General features: G+C 37.1%; 1 protein-coding gene across 1 annotated transcript in view; it reads right to left on the bottom strand.

The window, feature by feature from the left end:
* The window catches only part of cdc5l (CDC5 cell division cycle 5-like (S. pombe)), a 28,515-nt gene extending 11,252 nt beyond the window's left edge, over nucleotides 1-17,263 (bottom strand). Inside the window, exons 1-12 of the mRNA XM_079832391.1 lie at nucleotides 17,011-17,263; nucleotides 16,068-16,171; nucleotides 15,748-15,909; nucleotides 14,129-14,256; nucleotides 13,932-14,031; nucleotides 10,838-11,056; nucleotides 10,608-10,752; nucleotides 8,554-8,742; nucleotides 8,320-8,468; nucleotides 4,124-4,286; nucleotides 3,808-3,972; nucleotides 3,566-3,646 (exon numbers count right to left, since the gene is read on the bottom strand). Of these exons, the coding sequence (XP_079688517.1) occupies nucleotides 3,566-3,646; nucleotides 3,808-3,972; nucleotides 4,124-4,286; nucleotides 8,320-8,468; nucleotides 8,554-8,742; nucleotides 10,608-10,752; nucleotides 10,838-11,056; nucleotides 13,932-14,031; nucleotides 14,129-14,256; nucleotides 15,748-15,909; nucleotides 16,068-16,171; nucleotides 17,011-17,055 (1,650 nt within the window). The 5' untranslated portion in view covers nucleotides 17,056-17,263. The remainder of the gene's footprint in view (nucleotides 1-3,565; nucleotides 3,647-3,807; nucleotides 3,973-4,123; nucleotides 4,287-8,319; nucleotides 8,469-8,553; nucleotides 8,743-10,607; nucleotides 10,753-10,837; nucleotides 11,057-13,931; nucleotides 14,032-14,128; nucleotides 14,257-15,747; nucleotides 15,910-16,067; nucleotides 16,172-17,010) is intronic.
* Nucleotides 17,264-18,542: the final 1,279 nt, after the last annotated feature.

Here is an 18,542-nt window from a genome sequence, read left to right on the forward strand (position 1 = left end):
TTCAAAACACGGCATCATGAAGCTTCGAAGCGTTATGAATCAGTGAGTCGATTCAACGGTTTGAATCGCCAAATTCAAGTGATTTCAGCAGTTTGGCGGTTTGACACGCGATCCGAATCATGATTCGACTCGTTGATACATAACGCTTAGAAGCTTCATGATGCATTGTTTTGAAATCGGTCATCACTATATAAGTCGTTATTTAGGTGTTTTTGCGCACAAAAACTATTCTCGTCACTCCATAAAGTTATTGTAGAACCACTGTAGTGAGATGGAATTTGTAACAATGTCTTTAGTACCTTTTATGGGTCTTGAGAGTGAACCGTGCATTGTGCCAATGGAGGCCTTTCTGAGCCATCAGATTTCAACTAAAATATCTTCATTTGTGTTCTGAAGATGAACGGAGGTCTTACGGGTGTCGAACGACACGAGGGTAAGTAATTAATGACAGAATTTGCATTTTTGGGTGAACTAACCCTTTAAGTTAATTAAAGGATAACGTTAGACTGACTAGTTCAAATGCTCACGTTTGATCAATCGGTACATTATGGGCTTCGTGACTTGATGTGGTCGGTCTTGGTCCCACCTTGTTCTGGGCCATTAACGTTGTGAGACTGTGTGGTGGATGCTATGATGAGACGACGATGCTTTTGGCCTAGCATATGGCTTACAATTACCGCCTCCCCAATGTTGGAGATGTCAAATGATTTGACACAGTTTGCAAATAGCTTTCTTTGTAAATTTTAAATCTTTGGCTAACCAGGCTTTATATTTAGGATTGGCAAGCCAGCCCTTGGAAAACTTGCATTTTCCCATTTTGTTTGCCGTGAACTCCACATTCAAATGTAAAAATCAAGGACAACGTTCCAGGTGTTTTTAGTCAAGCAGTTTGAGGTAGGGGTGCTGTGATGGGAACTGCCGCCTGATAACATAACTAATCACTGCAGATCTAAACTCCAGCAGATCAAGTGTAAAAACGATCAGCAGCACTGGCAGACTGATCCAAACGCAATGAAAAAAAAAACGATTGTATATATTTATATACATTTAGAAATTCTTAATTTTATATTTATAAAACGAAATAGGGACATTAGTCTGGAATTATAAATATTTTTCCATTCTTTTCCAGACCTGGAAATTACTCAAATCAAATTCCATACTTTTCCATACTTTTCCAAAGCCCGTAGGAACCCTGTATCACTAACAAAAACCACAAAATTGTGTTAATTAAAATGAAATAAATATTAGATTAAAAAAAAAACAAAATTAGGCAACTTACTGAAAAAAATTTAAATAATAAAATTTAAATAAAAAGGTTAATAAAAATTAAATATTTAAAAACTAATAAAAATGACAAACAACAAATACAAAAAATGAACACTAAAAATATTAATAAATGCTATAAAAGCATTTTAATATACTAAAGTGTGCAGTGCAAATTGAGGTGCAGTGATTGGGTTACAGTGTTATGAAGCCCTTAAGAGGACATGGTGGTGGAAAAAAAATATGAGATGGGAGGAAAAATTATAAGTCAATGCTTTAGCCTTCTCTCGCAAATGTTTTGCGTTCCCCCGAGAAACTGCGCTCCTGCAAAACTTTCTTACATTCCCCAGAGTAATTCTGCATTCTCTCGCAAAACCTTTGCGTTCGCCATGAAAAACTGCGTTCTCTCGCAAAACATTTTGCATTCCCCCGAGAAACAAAAGCACCGACTTATGATTTTTCCTCCCATCTCATATTTTTTTCCACCACCATGTCCCTTTCCATTTGACATTTTGTGCAACTTTGTTTTTTATTTGTCATTTACAACCCCAAATCAGAAAAAGTTGGGACAGTATGGAAAACGAAAAAAAAAAAAAAGAAAGTGATTTCTACATTTACTTTGACTTGTATTTCATTGCAGACAATATGAACACAAAATATTTCATGTTTTGTCTGGTCAACTTCATGTCATTTGTAAATATGCATCCTTTCCTGTCATTCAGACCTGCAACACATTTCAAAAAAAGTTGGGACAGGAGCAATTTAGGGCTAGTAATGAGGTAAAATAATGATGTGATTTGAAACAGGTGATGTCAACAGGTGATTGTAATTATGATTTGGTACAAAAGCAGCATCTAAGAAAGGTCTAATCCTTTAGGAAAGATGAGCCGAGGATCGCCAGTTTGCCAACAAATACGCGAGAAAATTATTGAAATGTTTAAAAACAATGTTCCTCAAAGAAAGATAGGAAGAGATTTGGATATTTCACATTCAACAGTGCATAACATAATTAAAAGATTCAAGGAATCTGGAGGAATTTCAGTGCGTAAAGGACAAGGGCGCAAGCCTAAGCTGAACAACCGTGACCTCCGATCCCTCAGGTGGCACTGCATCAAGAATCGTCATTAATCTATAAGCGATATTACCACATGAGCTCAGGACTACTTTGGCAAACCTTTGTCAAGTACCACAATACGTAGTTACATCCACAAATGCCAGTTAAAACTGTACTGTGCCAAAAGGAAGCCCTATGTTAACAGTGTCCAGAAGCGCCGTCGACTTCTCTGGGCTCGGAGGCATCTGGGATGGACAATCACACAGTGGAAACGTGTACTGTGGTCAGATGAATCAGTATTTCAGGTATTTTTTGGGAGGAATGGACGCCGTGTGCTCCGGACCAAAGAAGAAAAGGATCATCCAGACTGTTACCAGCAACAACTCCAAAAGCTAGGGTCTGTCATGGTATGGGGTTGTGTCAGTGCCCTTGGCAAAGGTAACTTGCACTTCTGTGAAGGCACCATTAATGCTGAAAAGTACATAGAGATTTTGGAGCATAATATGCTGCCTTCAAGAAGACATCTTTTCCAGGGACGTCCATGCATATTTCAACAAGACAAGGCAAAACCACATTCTACACACATTACAAAGTCCTGGCTGCGGAGGAAGAGGGTACGGGTACTTGACTGGCCTGCCTGCAGTCCCGACCTGTCTCCCAATAGAGAATGTGTGGCGCATTTTGAAGCGCAAAATGCGACAACGAAGACCCCGTACTGTTGCCCACCTTAAGACTTGTTTGCAGGAAGAATGGGACAAAATTACACCTGAAACACTTCATCACTTGGTGTCTTCAGTCCCTAAACGTCTTTTAAGTGTTGTGAAAAGGAATGGCAACATTACAAAGTGGTAAATGCTTTACTGTCCTAACTTTTTTTTAAATGTGTTGCAGGTCTGAATGACAGGAAAGGATGCATATTTACAAAAGACATGAAGTTGACCAGACAAAACATGAAATATTTTGTGTTCATATTGTCTGCAATGAAATACAAGTCAAAGTAAATTTAGAAATCACTTTATTTGCGTTTTCCAGGTGTCCCAACTTTTTCTGATTTGGGTTTTTTACTTTAGTTTTTTTGGCAATGCTGCCTTGGCAACTAACTGAACTGTTTTTTTTTATTTCAGTTCATGTCTTATTTTATTTCAAGTAACAAAAAAAAAGTTTTTATTGATTCAGTTTTAGTTGATTATAGTAACCCTGTCGGGACAGGTAAGCAAGTATGGATGGGACATGCATGAATGTCCTCACCTCTGAAGGTCTCGGTAAATCTCTCTGAACTGCCGTGTGTCTCTGACGCAGCTCCTTCTCTCTCTCAGCATCTCTGACAGCCTGCGGAAATGTCACACAAGATAAATAACACCAAAAACAAATAAACACTAAATACAGCACCCTCTGGATCTCGAACAAACAGCTTTATGAACATCAGTGTGTTAAAAGATCTCAGAAAGCTGCATTAGAAGCTGACGGGTCACAGCGTTTAGTCAACTGACCTGTTTACGCAGTTCTATCTCTGCCGCATCCTCCACGAAACTCTCATCCACTTCGGCTTCCTCAAGCTCTTTCTCAGCGTTTTCAGGAAGAACAATCTCAAAATCATTTTTGGGCACCGGCAAAGACATCAAGCCCAACTTGAGCTGCTCACGGGACTCCCTTTGCTAGAAAAAAACAGAACACATCTAACCATGATGCAAAAGCACACTGCTAACATATCTGTACTTAAATCAAATGGGCTTAGTCTGAAAGCCAGCATTTAAAATAATTGTATTAAATCCACTGAAGGCCGATTGTTTAAATGATTTAACGCACCAAGTGTTTTGCAAATGACGGGTCGCTGTAGTCCACACTACCCTCCTCAGTGTTGATGTTGAGTTTGTCCCGCAGTGGGGTCCTGCCCGGGGTCACACCCACCGAGGGTTTAGGAGTCATTCCACCAAGAGGAGTCATGCCCTCAGATCCGTGGCTGGGGGTTCTGGGAAACCATATTCATAAAGGTATTATTCACACAGCTTATTAACCTGAAATTAGAATACATTAAAATATGCTAAAATACAATATGGTTCAAAAGCTTGGGTTGGTAAGAATGTGTTTTTAAATAAATTCTCTTCTGCTCACCAAGGCTGCATTTTTTCATCGCATAATTCACATAAAAACTGTGATATTGTAAAATATAATTACAATTTAAAATAACTTTGCTTTCATTCCTGTGATGCAAAGCTGAATTTTCAGCATCATTACTCCAGTCTTCAGATCACATGATCCTTCAGAAATAATTCGAATGTGCCAATTTGCTGCACAAGGAACATTTATGATTATTATCAATGTTGAAAACAGTTGTGCTGATTCATATTTTTGTGGAAACCAGGATACATTTTTTCAGGATTCTTTGAAAAGTTCAAAAGAAATAAGCTAAAAGTCTTTGTAACATTATAAATGTCTTTACTGTCAATTTAATGCATCCTTGCTGCATGAAAGTATTAATTTTATTTAAAACCAAAACTTTTGAATGATAGTGTATATTATAGCTAATTTAATTAACTGTTTTACTGAATGGAATATTGGTTTAATCATTAATCCACGAAACTCTCGTCCACCTCTGCTTCCTCAAGCTCTTTCTTTTTCTTTTCTTTTTTTTTCTTTTTCTCGTTTTCAGGAAGAACAATCTCAAAATAATTTTTGGGCGCATATTTATAATATAATAAATATTTAATAATAATTTTGACTGAACACTTGTGTTGTTGCTGTTGGTGGCATTTCATTTAAGCAATAAGCTACTCAAGGGCATTGATAAAGTGATTATTTGCATCAACCCCCCTAAACCGTGAGACCAAATCATTTGTGGAACACGCTCTTAAAGGGTTAGGTCATCCACAGGGTTTCTGCAGGTTTCACCAAGTCAAATTTAAGACTTTTTAAGACCTTTTTAAGACCATTAGGGATTATATTTAAGTCCTATATCACGCAATAAAAAAAACGTACAAAGGAAATGCAGAATCACAAAATTACTTGCAAAGCAAATTAATATATTCAAATTGAACAAAGTATTAGTAAACTTGCATTTCCTCATAGCTCAATCTCAGGATTTCACTAAAATATATATATATATATATATATATTTTTTTTTTCTACTGAGATCAAAATTACTGATTTTGTGGTGGTCATTTCCAGTTTTGTTTTTTGCATAGGATGCCACATTTACCATATTACCGTAGATGCACAATAGTCACACATGACAAAAACAAAATGCATGAATCTTGTTTGGTATTACAAAAAAAGGCTGGTAAAGTGGTGTGCTATCTAGCTTTAATAACATTATCGCTTTGGGTGGGAAATATGCCCAAAATCTTACAAGTAAGCAATTGCTTAATATAAGTAAAACTACGTTTTTACTAATAAGTACTAAACTTATTAACCAATTACAATAGGACAAATAAATACAACCTAAAGATACGGATACAAACAGTGCTTAAAGTTGAAGTAACGTTTTTTTCCCTGTTGTTGTTTGTTTAACATTAACACACAGACAGGAGCACCAACATAAGCTATATTGGTATGCTTTCACTTTAAGAACTACAGTAATGTGCAGATACAATACTGACACACGTCCCAAACTTTTTTACTCAAGAGTCAAGACATAACCGCCAATAAGAACATAGGGATATTAATGTGTGTATGATCGTTCAAGAGTAAGCCTAGAAAAAGACACATTCGGTACACTTGCGCGAGCTGACAGGCGGCAAACGCGTGCACAAAATCCACAGCCATTCTGACATCGGTCTGTGTGTCTATTGAGTTTGTGATAATTGAGTCATTTGAGTAATTTACATTGCTTTTAACTAACTCTTATTAATTAACTCTTTTTAGTGCTATCGGGCATATCATACTTTTATTTGGTCATTATGCGAGATGTGAGAAAGATTCACCTTCGCTTTCACGATCGCGTGAACTGGAAGAACTGGAGAACTGAAGCTGAAGAATAAAATCCGTTTGATGCGTCTTTGGTACAATCCGAAAGAGACCCGCGCCAATAACATGAAAGCTGATTGGCTGCAATATAAGATGCATGCTGGTCTCATTTGTAGTTGTAATACAGCAAACTATAGTTGGACTAGCGAAAGAAAGAACTACAACAGCCCGGAATAAACACACACACACACACACACAAAAGCGCTGCGGGAGCATTTCAATGAGCATTAGAGGTAGCGTTACATGGACGCAGAACAATTTAAGACCTGTTTAAAACTATTTAAGACCTAGAACTCAAAACTTCAGAGAATTTAAGACTTTTTAAGGCCTAAAATTTAGATTTAGAAATTTAAGACATTTTAAGACTTTTTAAGACCCCGCGGAAACCCTGATCCAAAAATGAAAATTCTGTCATTAATTACTCACCCTCATGTCTTTCCAAACCCATCTTCAGAACACAAATTAAGAAATTTCTGATGAAATCCAAGACCTCTCTGACCCCTCCACAGACAGCAGTTTAATTAACACTTTCAAGGTCCAGAAAGGTAGTAAAAACTTTGTTAAAATAGTCCATGTGACTCCAGTGTTTCAACCTTAATTTTATGAAATGTCGAGAATACTTTTTGTGTGCAAAAACAAACAAAAATAACGACTTTATTCAACAATTTCATTCTAGCCTCTGCCAGTCTCCTACGCAGTTTGCATTGTAAATAGAGCAGCAAGATCTACAGCAGCCGATTTTGTTCATGTGAGCACCACAACACAAGCACAGTAGCTGTACTGTATTTACAATGTAAACAGCATAGGAGACTATGGAGGGACCTGAGAGTAGGGGTGCACCGATACCATTTTTTCAGAACCGATCACAAAAATTATTGTAGAGTATTGACCAATACCAATCCGATACCAGTGCAGTTTTGTTTAAAAATTCAATGTAGAATTTCTATACCTCAGTGTGTTGAACTGATAATCACTCTTTTGTGTCTAAACACAATCTACTAAATACAGATAACTTCATTATAAAGAAAAACGACAAATTAAAAAATATATATAAAATCACAATCTATGACAAAAATACTACTATAAACTAGATTTGTGGATAATTCAGCAGCAAGTGTTACTCTAGAAAAGTGCACAATAATTGTATAAAATCTAAACATTTAGTGGAAAAAAAAACATTTAGTGGGGAGCAAATAAAAGTGAATAAGTGTAGCACTAAATCTGGTGAAATGTTACACATTGTTGTAAAATTCATTCATGAAAAACAATATTTATAGGAATAAGGCCTATATACTAAGAAATTAAAAAACATTTATTTTAAATGTATAGTGCAGCTTTTTAATGAGACTGCAACATATAGATAGGGCAGAACAAGAAAGGCTATTAATAATCTTTCATTGTGCAAAAGTATTATAATACGAAAGGCTCCAATACAGAGCGGCACAAAGCGCAAGCCGTGCGCAGGATGATGCGCTTGAAGCAACACAGAGTTACAGCGCTTCAAATTTAAAAATTCAAAACACAAAAGGGAAGATGTACATCAATGCATATTGTATCCATCTATCTATGCAATATTTTATTGAGTCTTTTCTTTCATTATTTATGGGTTTGGAACAACATGAGGGTGAGTAATTAATGACAGAATTTTCATTTTTGGGTGAACTAACCATTTAAGTGGCTTAAACGGTGTTCACACTACCAGCGACTTTGTCGCTGCATGATGAAAGAGCTGGAACCTCGGTCACTAGTGAGTGTTCCCACTACTGGTTGCTAATGTTTGTGAATGACATTCACGGATGTTACTCCATGCTGTAGATAATGAATACATTTTCATTGGAGTCCAGAAATTGCCAGCTCTCCTTTGAAATAAATGGGATTGAGTTGCTTTGTCGCTGGCACTGTGAATGCAGCTTTACTCTTTTAATATAGAATTGTATTTTTGAAGACGTTTTACCAAACTCAATTACTATGATTAATTTATGAACATGCTAAGCTACATTTTCCATTTGAAAGTGCACATTTTAATGCATGATGGGTACCTGAAGGGTGTAGACAGCACTGTGTTGGGCGTCTGGACCACCTGTCTCTGTGGTGTGACACCAGAGAAGTCGCTCTCATGGAGGGGGGTATTCAGCCCTCCTTTAAGAGGGGTGTCCACATTTGTAAGTGCCATCAGGTTCTGGGCTTCCTGTGGGGGTAAAAGAACAGAGCAGTGAGACTCAGGGCAGAACATAAAACAATCTGATTGAAAAGTGCGTGAAACTGGACCAAACCTGCAGGATCTTGTCCTGTGCCGCTGGAGTTCTGGGTGTGCGCAGGGCCATGGAGTTATTGGTCACATTGTATTCAGACAGGAGAGCGCTGGAGGCAGAGTTAGTGATACCAGACTCCTCTGCGGTCTGACGGGCGATTTCACTGGCCTGACCCAGTTTGACAACTTCCTCCAGCTCAGCATCAGAGATCTAAAATCAGAATAAATCAATGTAGTTATTCAACACAAACTATCTGCAAATCTTTATAAATCACATTGAGCAGCTAACGTGTTGTGATTTGCGTTATTTAGTATTATTTATATACTACTGTAATATTTATTAATATTTTGAATTGGCTTTTAATTTTGTTTTCATTTTAATTTTATTTCAAGTTACGTGCTATATTCTTTTTTTTCGTTTTATCTTCGATGGCTATGTTCATGGCGAGGGCCAGGTTTACTTGTACAAAAATAAAACTAAAGATGTTTAAGATAAAAAAAAATCTAAAAATCGTAAGAATCGTTTTTAAAACTATCAACAGAATAAAACAAGCTCCTCAAAGAGGTAGAACAATTACACTGTAGCGAAATATGTTTAATGGACATTGGATTCTGAAGAGATGAACACTGGTGAATTTTCTCCTGATAGTAAAAATGTACACTCACCTAAAGGATTATTAGGAACACCATACTAATACTGTGTTTGACCCCCTTTCGCCTTCAGAACTGCCTTAATTCTACGTGGCATTGATTCAACAAGGTTCTGAAAGCATTCTTTAGAAATGTTGGCCCATATTGATAGGATAGCATCTTGCAGTTGATGGAGATTTGTGGGATGCACATCCAGGGCACGAAGCTCCCGTTCCACCACATCCCAAAGATGCTCTATTGGGCTGAGACCTGGTGACAGTGGGGGCCATTTTAGTACAGTGAACTCATTGTCATGTTCAAGAAACCAATTTGAAATGATTCGAGCTTTATGACAAGGTGCATTATCCTGCTGGAAGTAGCCATCAGAGGATGTAGCCACACCATTACACCACCAGCAGCAGCCTGCACAGTGGTAACAAGGCATGATGGATCCATGTTCTCATTCTGTTTACGCCAAATTCTGACTCTACCATCTGAATGTCTCAACAGAAATCGAAACTCATCAGACAAGGCTACATTTTTCCAGTCTTCAAATGTCCAATTTTGGTTAGCTCGTGCAAATTGTAGCCTCTTTTTCCTATTTGTAGTGGAGATGAGTGGTACCCGGTGGGGTCTTCTGCTGTTGTAGCCCACCCGCCTCAAGGTTGTGCGTGTTGTGGCTTCACAAATGCTTTGCTGCATACCTCGGTTGTAACGAGTGGTTATTTCAGTCAAAGTTGCTCTTCTACCAGCTTGAATCAGTCTGCCCATTCTCTTCTGACCTCTAGCATCAACAAGGCATTTTCGCCCACAGGACTGCCGCATACTGGATGTTTTTCCCTTTTCACACCATTGTTTGTAAACCCTAGAAATGGTTGTGCGTGAAAATCCCAGAAACTGAGCAGATTGTGAAATACTCAGACCGGCCCGTCTGGCACCAACAACCGTGGCACTCTCAAAATTGCTTAAATCACCTTTCTTTCCCATTCTGACATTCAGTTTGGAGTTCAGGAGTTTGTCTTGACCAGGACCACACCCCTAAATGCATTGAATCAACTGCCATGTGATTGGTTGATTAGATAATTGCATTAATGAGAAATTGAACAGGTGTTCCTAATAATCCTTTAGGTGAGTGTATATGTGAGACTTGAGTGTCCCATCCGGCATAGTGTGCAATATATGGAAAATATGTGGAAAATATGTTTTGACCCAAAATCAAGATTTATTTCGCGCAATTTGTTGTTTAAGCACTGATCCCAAGTTTACATTTGTATTGCAGCTTTATTTCGATTAACAAAAAAATGTGTTAATAGATTTTGTTAACAATAGCACTGGTTGACTGGGTGGTTGAGACTGTGTTTAAGCAGTTTGTGGTTAAGGCACGAACCACAGATAAGACAGTGATTTTAACCACGGTTTAGGTGGAAATGTTTGTGCTGAACTGACCTGCGGTGCCGGAAGCACCAGTTTGCTTCTCTTCTTTGTGAACTCTGACACTCCACTGGTCTGCAGGATGGCCGAAGGCAGATCGGACTCCTTCTTCTTCTTGATCTTTTGTCTGTCCTTCTTTCGGTCGCGGTCCTCCTTTTCACTATACACAAAACAGCAGAGGGGTGATAAAAAAAAACCCACCCAAGCCACTGAACTACCTGTAGCTCAAAAAACGACCCGCTCACCTTCTGAGATCTCCATCCAGATGCTGCTGGCGCAGTCGTTTGAAATCAGGTTCCAAAGGATCATACAGCTCCATGGACGTATCGTAGAATCCCTGAGCTGGTTTCTTTTCAAACGGGATCTCGGCATTATAGTCAACACCTCTCTTCTTCTTGCGCTTCTTCTGGATGTCAATGCCTGCAGCTCGCAGCTCCCTGCGCTTCTGAAGTGCTGCCAGACGACTGCGGAAGACAACAGAGGGCTTTATAAAATCAACAACTCCCAACACTGTGCAAAATAATAAAATCCTCATTATGACACTGTCAACTAGACTTCTTCAGATCATAAAATCAACAACAATAGCTAGAGTTACTTTAGTTAACTAAATAGTTAATTATCCGCAGATACGTTTTTTTTTTTCTGGTTCGCCGATGTGTTATAAGCAGGAGTTTTATTTTGATGGCATTGAGAATGCCAGCACCCGAGCACAGCCCTCCCATTCTCCATCTTCATTAGTTCACCTTTATTAGATAGAACATTTAAACAAAGAAATTAAATTGTATACGGAAAATTATAGCATTTGCTTTTCTAAAAGAACATCAAACACTAAGTCCTTTTCTCATCTAACCTCAACCTTCAGCAAATAATTTGTCTCGGACTCTGATAAACATTAAATTTTGCCAATCTTGCAGACTTTATTGAATACAGCTGTTTGATCTATTAAAGTGTGCATGAATGCGTGTATTCTGTCCATGTGAATTGAATGCGGACAGTAGAGTTCAGCCTCCACTGGAGATGCTCTTTGAACCCTTGACTTCAAACTATACTGTGTTGGCCACTGTGTGCTGTATGAAATTACTGTAACTAGCTTTAATTTCTTTATTTGTCAATACTATAATAGGATTACAGAAATCAAGATGTTACCATCTAAACTTTAGATTCTAAAGTATTTCAAGTTGAAATATTGTCTCAATTCATTTCCAAATTATTTCTAATTTAGTAAATATTAGGTCAAATAAATAAAAAATAAATACATATACCTGTAGTTTCAGCATTTGTTATTACGGCATCGGCCATTAAAAAAAATAATGGTCACACTTAAATTAGATTAAGATTTAGATTAACCAACTAATTAATGAACTACATGTTTTGCCTCAAACTCCTAATTGCTGTATTAATAGTTAGTAGGGTAGTTGTTAAGTTTAGGTGTTGGGTAGGAAATTGATAGGATTAAGGGGTGTAGAATATGGTCATGCAGAATAAGGCATTAATATGTGCTTTATAAGATCCCCTAAACAGCCAATATAAGCAACTAGTTAAAAGTGATTATTGGACCCTAAACTAAAGTGTTATTGAAATTATCATTACTTGAAATAAAATAAATGTCAACTGAAAAAACCTACAAAAAACATTTAATTTCAGCTTCATTTAAATTTTTCCTTTTCACTTATTTTGACTGTTCTAAAATAACAAAAACTAAAATAAATTTATATTTTAAAAAATAAAAGACAAAATAGTTATAATTCAAAGAGAAAATCTCAAAATAAAAACTAGTTCAAAATATTAAAGGGGTGGTTGTTGCCCCTTTTTACAAGATGTAAAATAAGCCTCTGTGTATGTGAGGTTTTAGCTCAAAATACTCCAGACAGTTTATATAGCGTGTTAAAATCACTTTTTGAGGGTGAGCAAAAACATGCAGTTTTTGCTGCTGCTCATGGGGCGGAGCTTTAAGAGCTTGTGTTAGCAGCTCTGATTACCTCATGAAACTCTTCAGTCTTGTGTTCAAACCAGAGTCAGACAATGATGGAGAGACTCAAGAAAAAGTGACATGTAGAATGCAACAGGACATTTCTGAATGGTTAGTTGATGAATTTATGTAGCTGATGTCACTAACCCGGAAGGGAGCTTGTGTTGTGCCTACCAGCCATTTGTTGTAGTCCTTAAGTGATTTCTTTAAAAGAAAATCTCCCTTTGCTTTGAACTTTGAGCGTCGTAACTTTGCAGATGTTGTTTATGCTCAAATAGCAACATTGCACACTAACTAAAGTTAAAAAAGTGAAATCGATCAACCACCCCTTTAATAAAAACTATAGTACTGGGCTGCAAACTTACAGTGAAATCGCCATTTTGCGCCGTCATGTTTCTATAGTAGCCCTAAATGGACTTTAGATTCCACTAAAAATCACACAACTGCACCTTTAAATAAGGATTTTATGATGAATTTTATACTTTATCAATATCACAAAAAACTACTGGCCTAAATAAATCAAACTCAAGTTCAGTGAAGACAAGTAAACAGTTAGTGAGGAAATAAAGTAATTACAGGCAATACAACAACAACAAAAAAACACTACAGGAGAACAGATAAATAATAAATTAACCATATCTATAAAACACTGCATAGTCTTCATTGTGTAAATTAAATATATATTTACTCTGATTAAAGATTTTCTTTCTTTTGTTGTTTGATTAATATGAATGACAGCAGAAAAATTAGACAGCTGTCGCTTTAAGTGCTGCCCGGCTTTATCCATGGCTCTGGGTCCATTATACTGTCTATAACACTCTTTCTTTCTCAGTTTACTTTCATGTAAGGAATAAATTACTGTTTATGAGGATACTTGCAAAGATGGGCATTTTGACACAAAAGTATGTATATTTACAAGGCCTCGTTCGAGGCAATTGCGCACCAAATATAACTGTTTAAAACTCATGTGTCAGAAACAGTCTCTCGAGCAAATGGAGAAAGGAGTAGTCTTTTGCTGCTGACTGCGATTCAAAGGCTTAAACTTACTTGTTTTTACACCACATTGCTTACAAACACATACAAATTAAAGTTTTTGTGACCACTCAGCACAGCAACCTCACGTGAATGACTTCAGATGGCCCGGCATCTGTTGATGTCATTCACCGTGACTCCGCCCTGGCACCCCCCCCCCCCCCCCCTCCATTTAAAAAAAATCATCGGATCTAGACAAAAATCACAATAATGACTTATTTTTGATCGAAAACAGCAAATATCGCCGAAAGGAGCCGAGTTTGCACCCCATATAGTAGTATCTCAATAGATAATTCAGTGTTGCCCCCCAAAGCTCTCCTAATGACACATGATCTTACCGCGCTTCCTCCAGCTGTTTCTCTCTGGCCTTCCGCTTTGCCTTCTTGCCTTGTGTGTTGGCCAATCTAGCTCTGGCTTCAGACAGCATCTCCAGCTCATCTGCACAAGGATGTGAATGGTATCCTTATTTTTCCCATTGCAGCGTTAAAGCGTTTTTCTTTTTCTTTCTGACATTACGTTTAACAGACAACCTCACCTTCATCCATATCCACAGGGTCAGGTCTGGCTGGTTTGGTCTCAGGGTTTGGGTCGATCTCTCCTGGTTTTAGTTTGCGGGGGTCATCTCCCACATCATCTTCATTCTCTCTTTGAGCGGCTTTATCTCTGCAGTCATAAAGAATTAATTCAAGGTTATTTTGATTCTGCAAAAAGGTGCATGCAAACATACAAACGACATAGCAATTGCACAGCATAATTTTTTTTCCATAACCTGACAATCTTTGAGGATTTGACTGGATTGTGAAAAGTTAACCTATAACATTTGATATATTGATTTATATATTTTTTTACCTGACACAGTACAAAAGTTATTACATGTTGTCAGGGGCGCAATTTTGGGCCCTATGAAAGAATATGATGTTGGGGCCCATACCGCACCAACCTAGCTATCCAAAATCTTTGTCTGCAATTTAGTAATACTGACCAATAAGCTCCGCTTGCTCAACCAAGAATGCACCGATTGGCTGATGAAACAATTTATACAACATTTACTTTAAAGAAAGGCTTTCTACAAAACAAAACTTAATGAAGTTGTCAAAATAATGTCTGACTCATTCCCATTCTCCTGGCATTGCGCATCTTATGATATGTCCTTTCTCACTCATGCTGTTCACTTTTCATAATCAACATAAAAATAAATTTACACCTTTAACTTTTTATACCTTTTCTTAATGCCTACAACAAGTATAGTAGCCTACAGTACAAAGAAATTCATGTTGGAGTGGGATTTGAGCAAATGTTGTTTTACCCATGAGCGTGAGCGGTTCATGAGTGGAGCGTTTTGCTGGATTTTGCCAGAAATGCAGAAATAAGATGTAATTTTGTTATATTTGTAACTCTTTGGTAGATTATTCATTTATAATTTATATTACATTACTACTAGTACTGTTACTACTAATAAAACCAATCTCTGGGGGCCCCAAAAGTGCGGGGGTCCTTAGAATCGTCCTAGCTTTCCCCCCTTAGCGGCGCCGCTGCATGTTGTTTGTAGGGTTGGGCAATGTCTACCAAATTGGCATCAGACAATGTCTACAGTGAAACATTGCGATGGACGATGACATCGGGGGGTTGCGCGTGAGTGTTAATGTGGCACGCGCTTGGAGAAAGAGAGAATGCGCACAGAGCTGAAAGGGCTTGAATGAAGCGCATTTGGCTTTAGATTACTTCTAGAGCTACTAGAGGATTTAGCGCTGAATATCATTACCACAAACGATCCTGAGTGCTTGTGGTGTGATACACACCACTGTTTTGATGCTCTGCTCACTTCAACTAGAAACAGGTGCTACCGTTCGGTCTCGCAGTCCGGATGGAATCATGCCGGAGTCCGGATGCGGACCATGGTCCGCCATTTAAGAATCACTGGTTTAAGTTTGTGTAAAACATCTAGTAGCCTTTAATTTGTTTGCTGTTTTTTTGCACAATAAATTCTTTAGTGTTTAAATTGTGTTGTGATCGGGAACAGCATTACTTGCGGAGGGTGGGGAAATCACAATGCCGGCTCAATATCGTGATGTCTGTCAGCCATCGGCGATGGACGATGGCATCGTCTTTTGGCCCAACCCTAGTTTGTATTCTGCATCAAACAAATGTACTTACAGCAGATATTCATAATGCTCCAAACACTGAGCGGCCGTTCGCCCAATGATGGGGGCGATTGTTCTCCACTGAGTGGGCATCAGTTTGGCCAAGTGAAGAAGTTTCTCCTCTTCCTCACGTGACCATTCCGTTTTCTTAATGCTGGGATCCAGCCACTCATACCTGTACAAAACACATCATAATATAAAACCATACTTATTAATACAGTTGCTCTTTAAGGAGATTATTTAAATGCACCTATGATGTTAAAAAATGCTGCCCAGTGTCCAGGTAGGCTGATCACTAGGTTGAGACATCACGACTCAAAGACATAAACTCACCATCTGGCTTTACACTGTTTGGCTGATTTGCGGTGCAGTAGGGATGCAATTCGAGACCACTGATTTTTGCCATATTTCATTACAGCTGCTTTGAGAATCTCATCCTGTTAATAAATCACACAAAAGACATTAATAATTAAATAGGTCTTATATAAACACAAAACAGATTCAATGAAAAGTGATGCAACAACAAGACTTCAAAAAGACTTTAATTAAAATTAAACTTTAAATACAATTATTTTACTAATACAAACTTAACTTGAACTTTGAAAAAGGGGTGAAATTATGTCAATTATCCACCATAATAAACTAAAAATAATCTGAATACATTTCTCAAACGTTTAGAAATGTATTAGTACTCGTTTATCAAAGAGAAAACGGTGGTAAAAAGTAAAATGTCCCTTTTGAGCAGAATATATTTTTTTTTGAGTGCGGTGCCACTAACAAACAAGCAGTAAATTAATTAATAAAATAAAATATAGTACACAAGACCAAGCCATATTTGGAATATAACTATAAATTACAGATATCTTGACAATTAATACACGTCTGATTTAAAGTTTGAAAAACATGATTATTCAAATATTATTATTGTCTAATATTTGTGCTCAATCTTGACGTATAATGTCACCCAATATGTGTACTGACTAATTAATAAGCTTTCCTAAAACTGTAGATTTACGTATATTAACTTTTGGGAAAACTACGATAATTGCATTCATGTTTTTGATATTTTATTAACTCAAAATAGAATTGATAAAAATGTAAACCATACAAAGCGAGCTGAGAGCATTCTACATCACAACGCACTGAGATAATGAAACCACATCAACGCGAACATGTACAATTCCGATAAATAATCCATATTAGACGTGTGAATGCCTTTAATTAATAATGCTGATGGGTTTAATGCTAAAATACTGTGTATGCTTTCTAAACAAACCTCAGTGTTGCGCCACACGCCTCCTTTAATCATAATCCGCGGCATATTGGCGATTTAAAGTCTTCACACGCGTACGCGCAGTAAAATCTTGTTCTGAAACCTCAAATATGTTCAATTAAAATGAAATAAGAGAAATAAACTGAGTTTAGTCTGCAGCACGTTAAACTGCAGATGGGGAAACCGAAATGGCTGCGAGCGCATTGGACTGTGGGAATCTGGTTCTTCTTCTTTTGATTCATTCGGCCTCTGTCATGTCACTTGAACTCAATACCGCCCCTCACGTCAGAGAGGCGAATACCACCATACACACCGAGTAATATCGTTTATATTTGTTTTTAATAATATAAGTGTTCTCCTTTTATTTTGTCGAGTCACATTTATTTATATACCGCTTTTTACAATATAGATTGTTTCAAAGCAGGTTTACAGTGATAACAGGAACATAATGCAACAAAGGTTATTTTCCTGTTATCACTCACTGTAAAGCTGCTTTGAAACAATCTGTATTGTAAAACGCTCTACATAAATAAAGGCGACTTGACAAAATAAAAGGAGAAAACAAATATTATTAAAAACAGATCAAATACAAACAATATTATTTGTTGTGTATATTAACTGTGCAACACTATGCTATTAGCCTATTAAATGCATAGTTATAGGCCTATGGTTTATTGTACCGTGCATTGGTAAATAGTGTAATTTTAATTGTACTTTATAAATAAACTGAAACAAAAAAAGTATGCTTTATACAATTATAAACATTCCAATATGACATTGTTGTTATAACTTATATGACAATATATATATATGATATTTTAATTTTGTTAAATTCAAAATATTATTTTATTTCATGGCAGTATGTATATTGTTCTTAGATAATTACATTTTGTGAATTAAAATGCAAAAAAACATCAAAGTTGCTACCACCAGAAAATATTGATATTTTTAAATGTAAAATAGAAACCCACTAGTGTAGTTACAAGTCTGTGATTATTTGTTTATTTTATTTTATTTACATACTTAGGTAATTGTTAGTTAGTTCACTCAAAAATGAAAATTCTGTCATTAATTACTTACCCTCATGTCGTTCGACACCCGTAAGACCTTTGTTCATCTTCGGAACACAAATTCAGAAATTTTTGTTGAAATCCGATGGCTCAGAAAGGCCTCCATTGGTAGAAATGTATTTTGCACTCTCAAGACCCATAAAAGATACTAAAGACGTCGTTACAAAGTCCATCTCACTACAGTGGTTCTACAATCATTTTATGAAGCGACGAGAATAGTTTTTGTGCGCTAAAACAAAATCAAAATAACGTCTTTATTCAACAAGTGCTTGTCTTCCGTCTAGGCCTCTGATGTGAACTCACAAAGCACCACGACGCATGCGCGAGAATATGACCTAGGCGACGTCTTTAGTACCTTTTATGGGTCTTGAGAGTGCAAAATACATTGCTGCCAATGGAGGCCTTTCTGAGCCATCGGATTTCAACAAAAATATCTTAATTTGTGTTACAAAGATGAACAAAGGT

The sequence above is a fragment of the Gobio gobio genome, assembly GCF_949357685.1.
Source record: "Gobio gobio genome assembly, chromosome: 13".
In the NCBI taxonomy this organism is placed as follows: Eukaryota; Metazoa; Chordata; class Actinopteri; order Cypriniformes; family Gobionidae; genus Gobio; species Gobio gobio.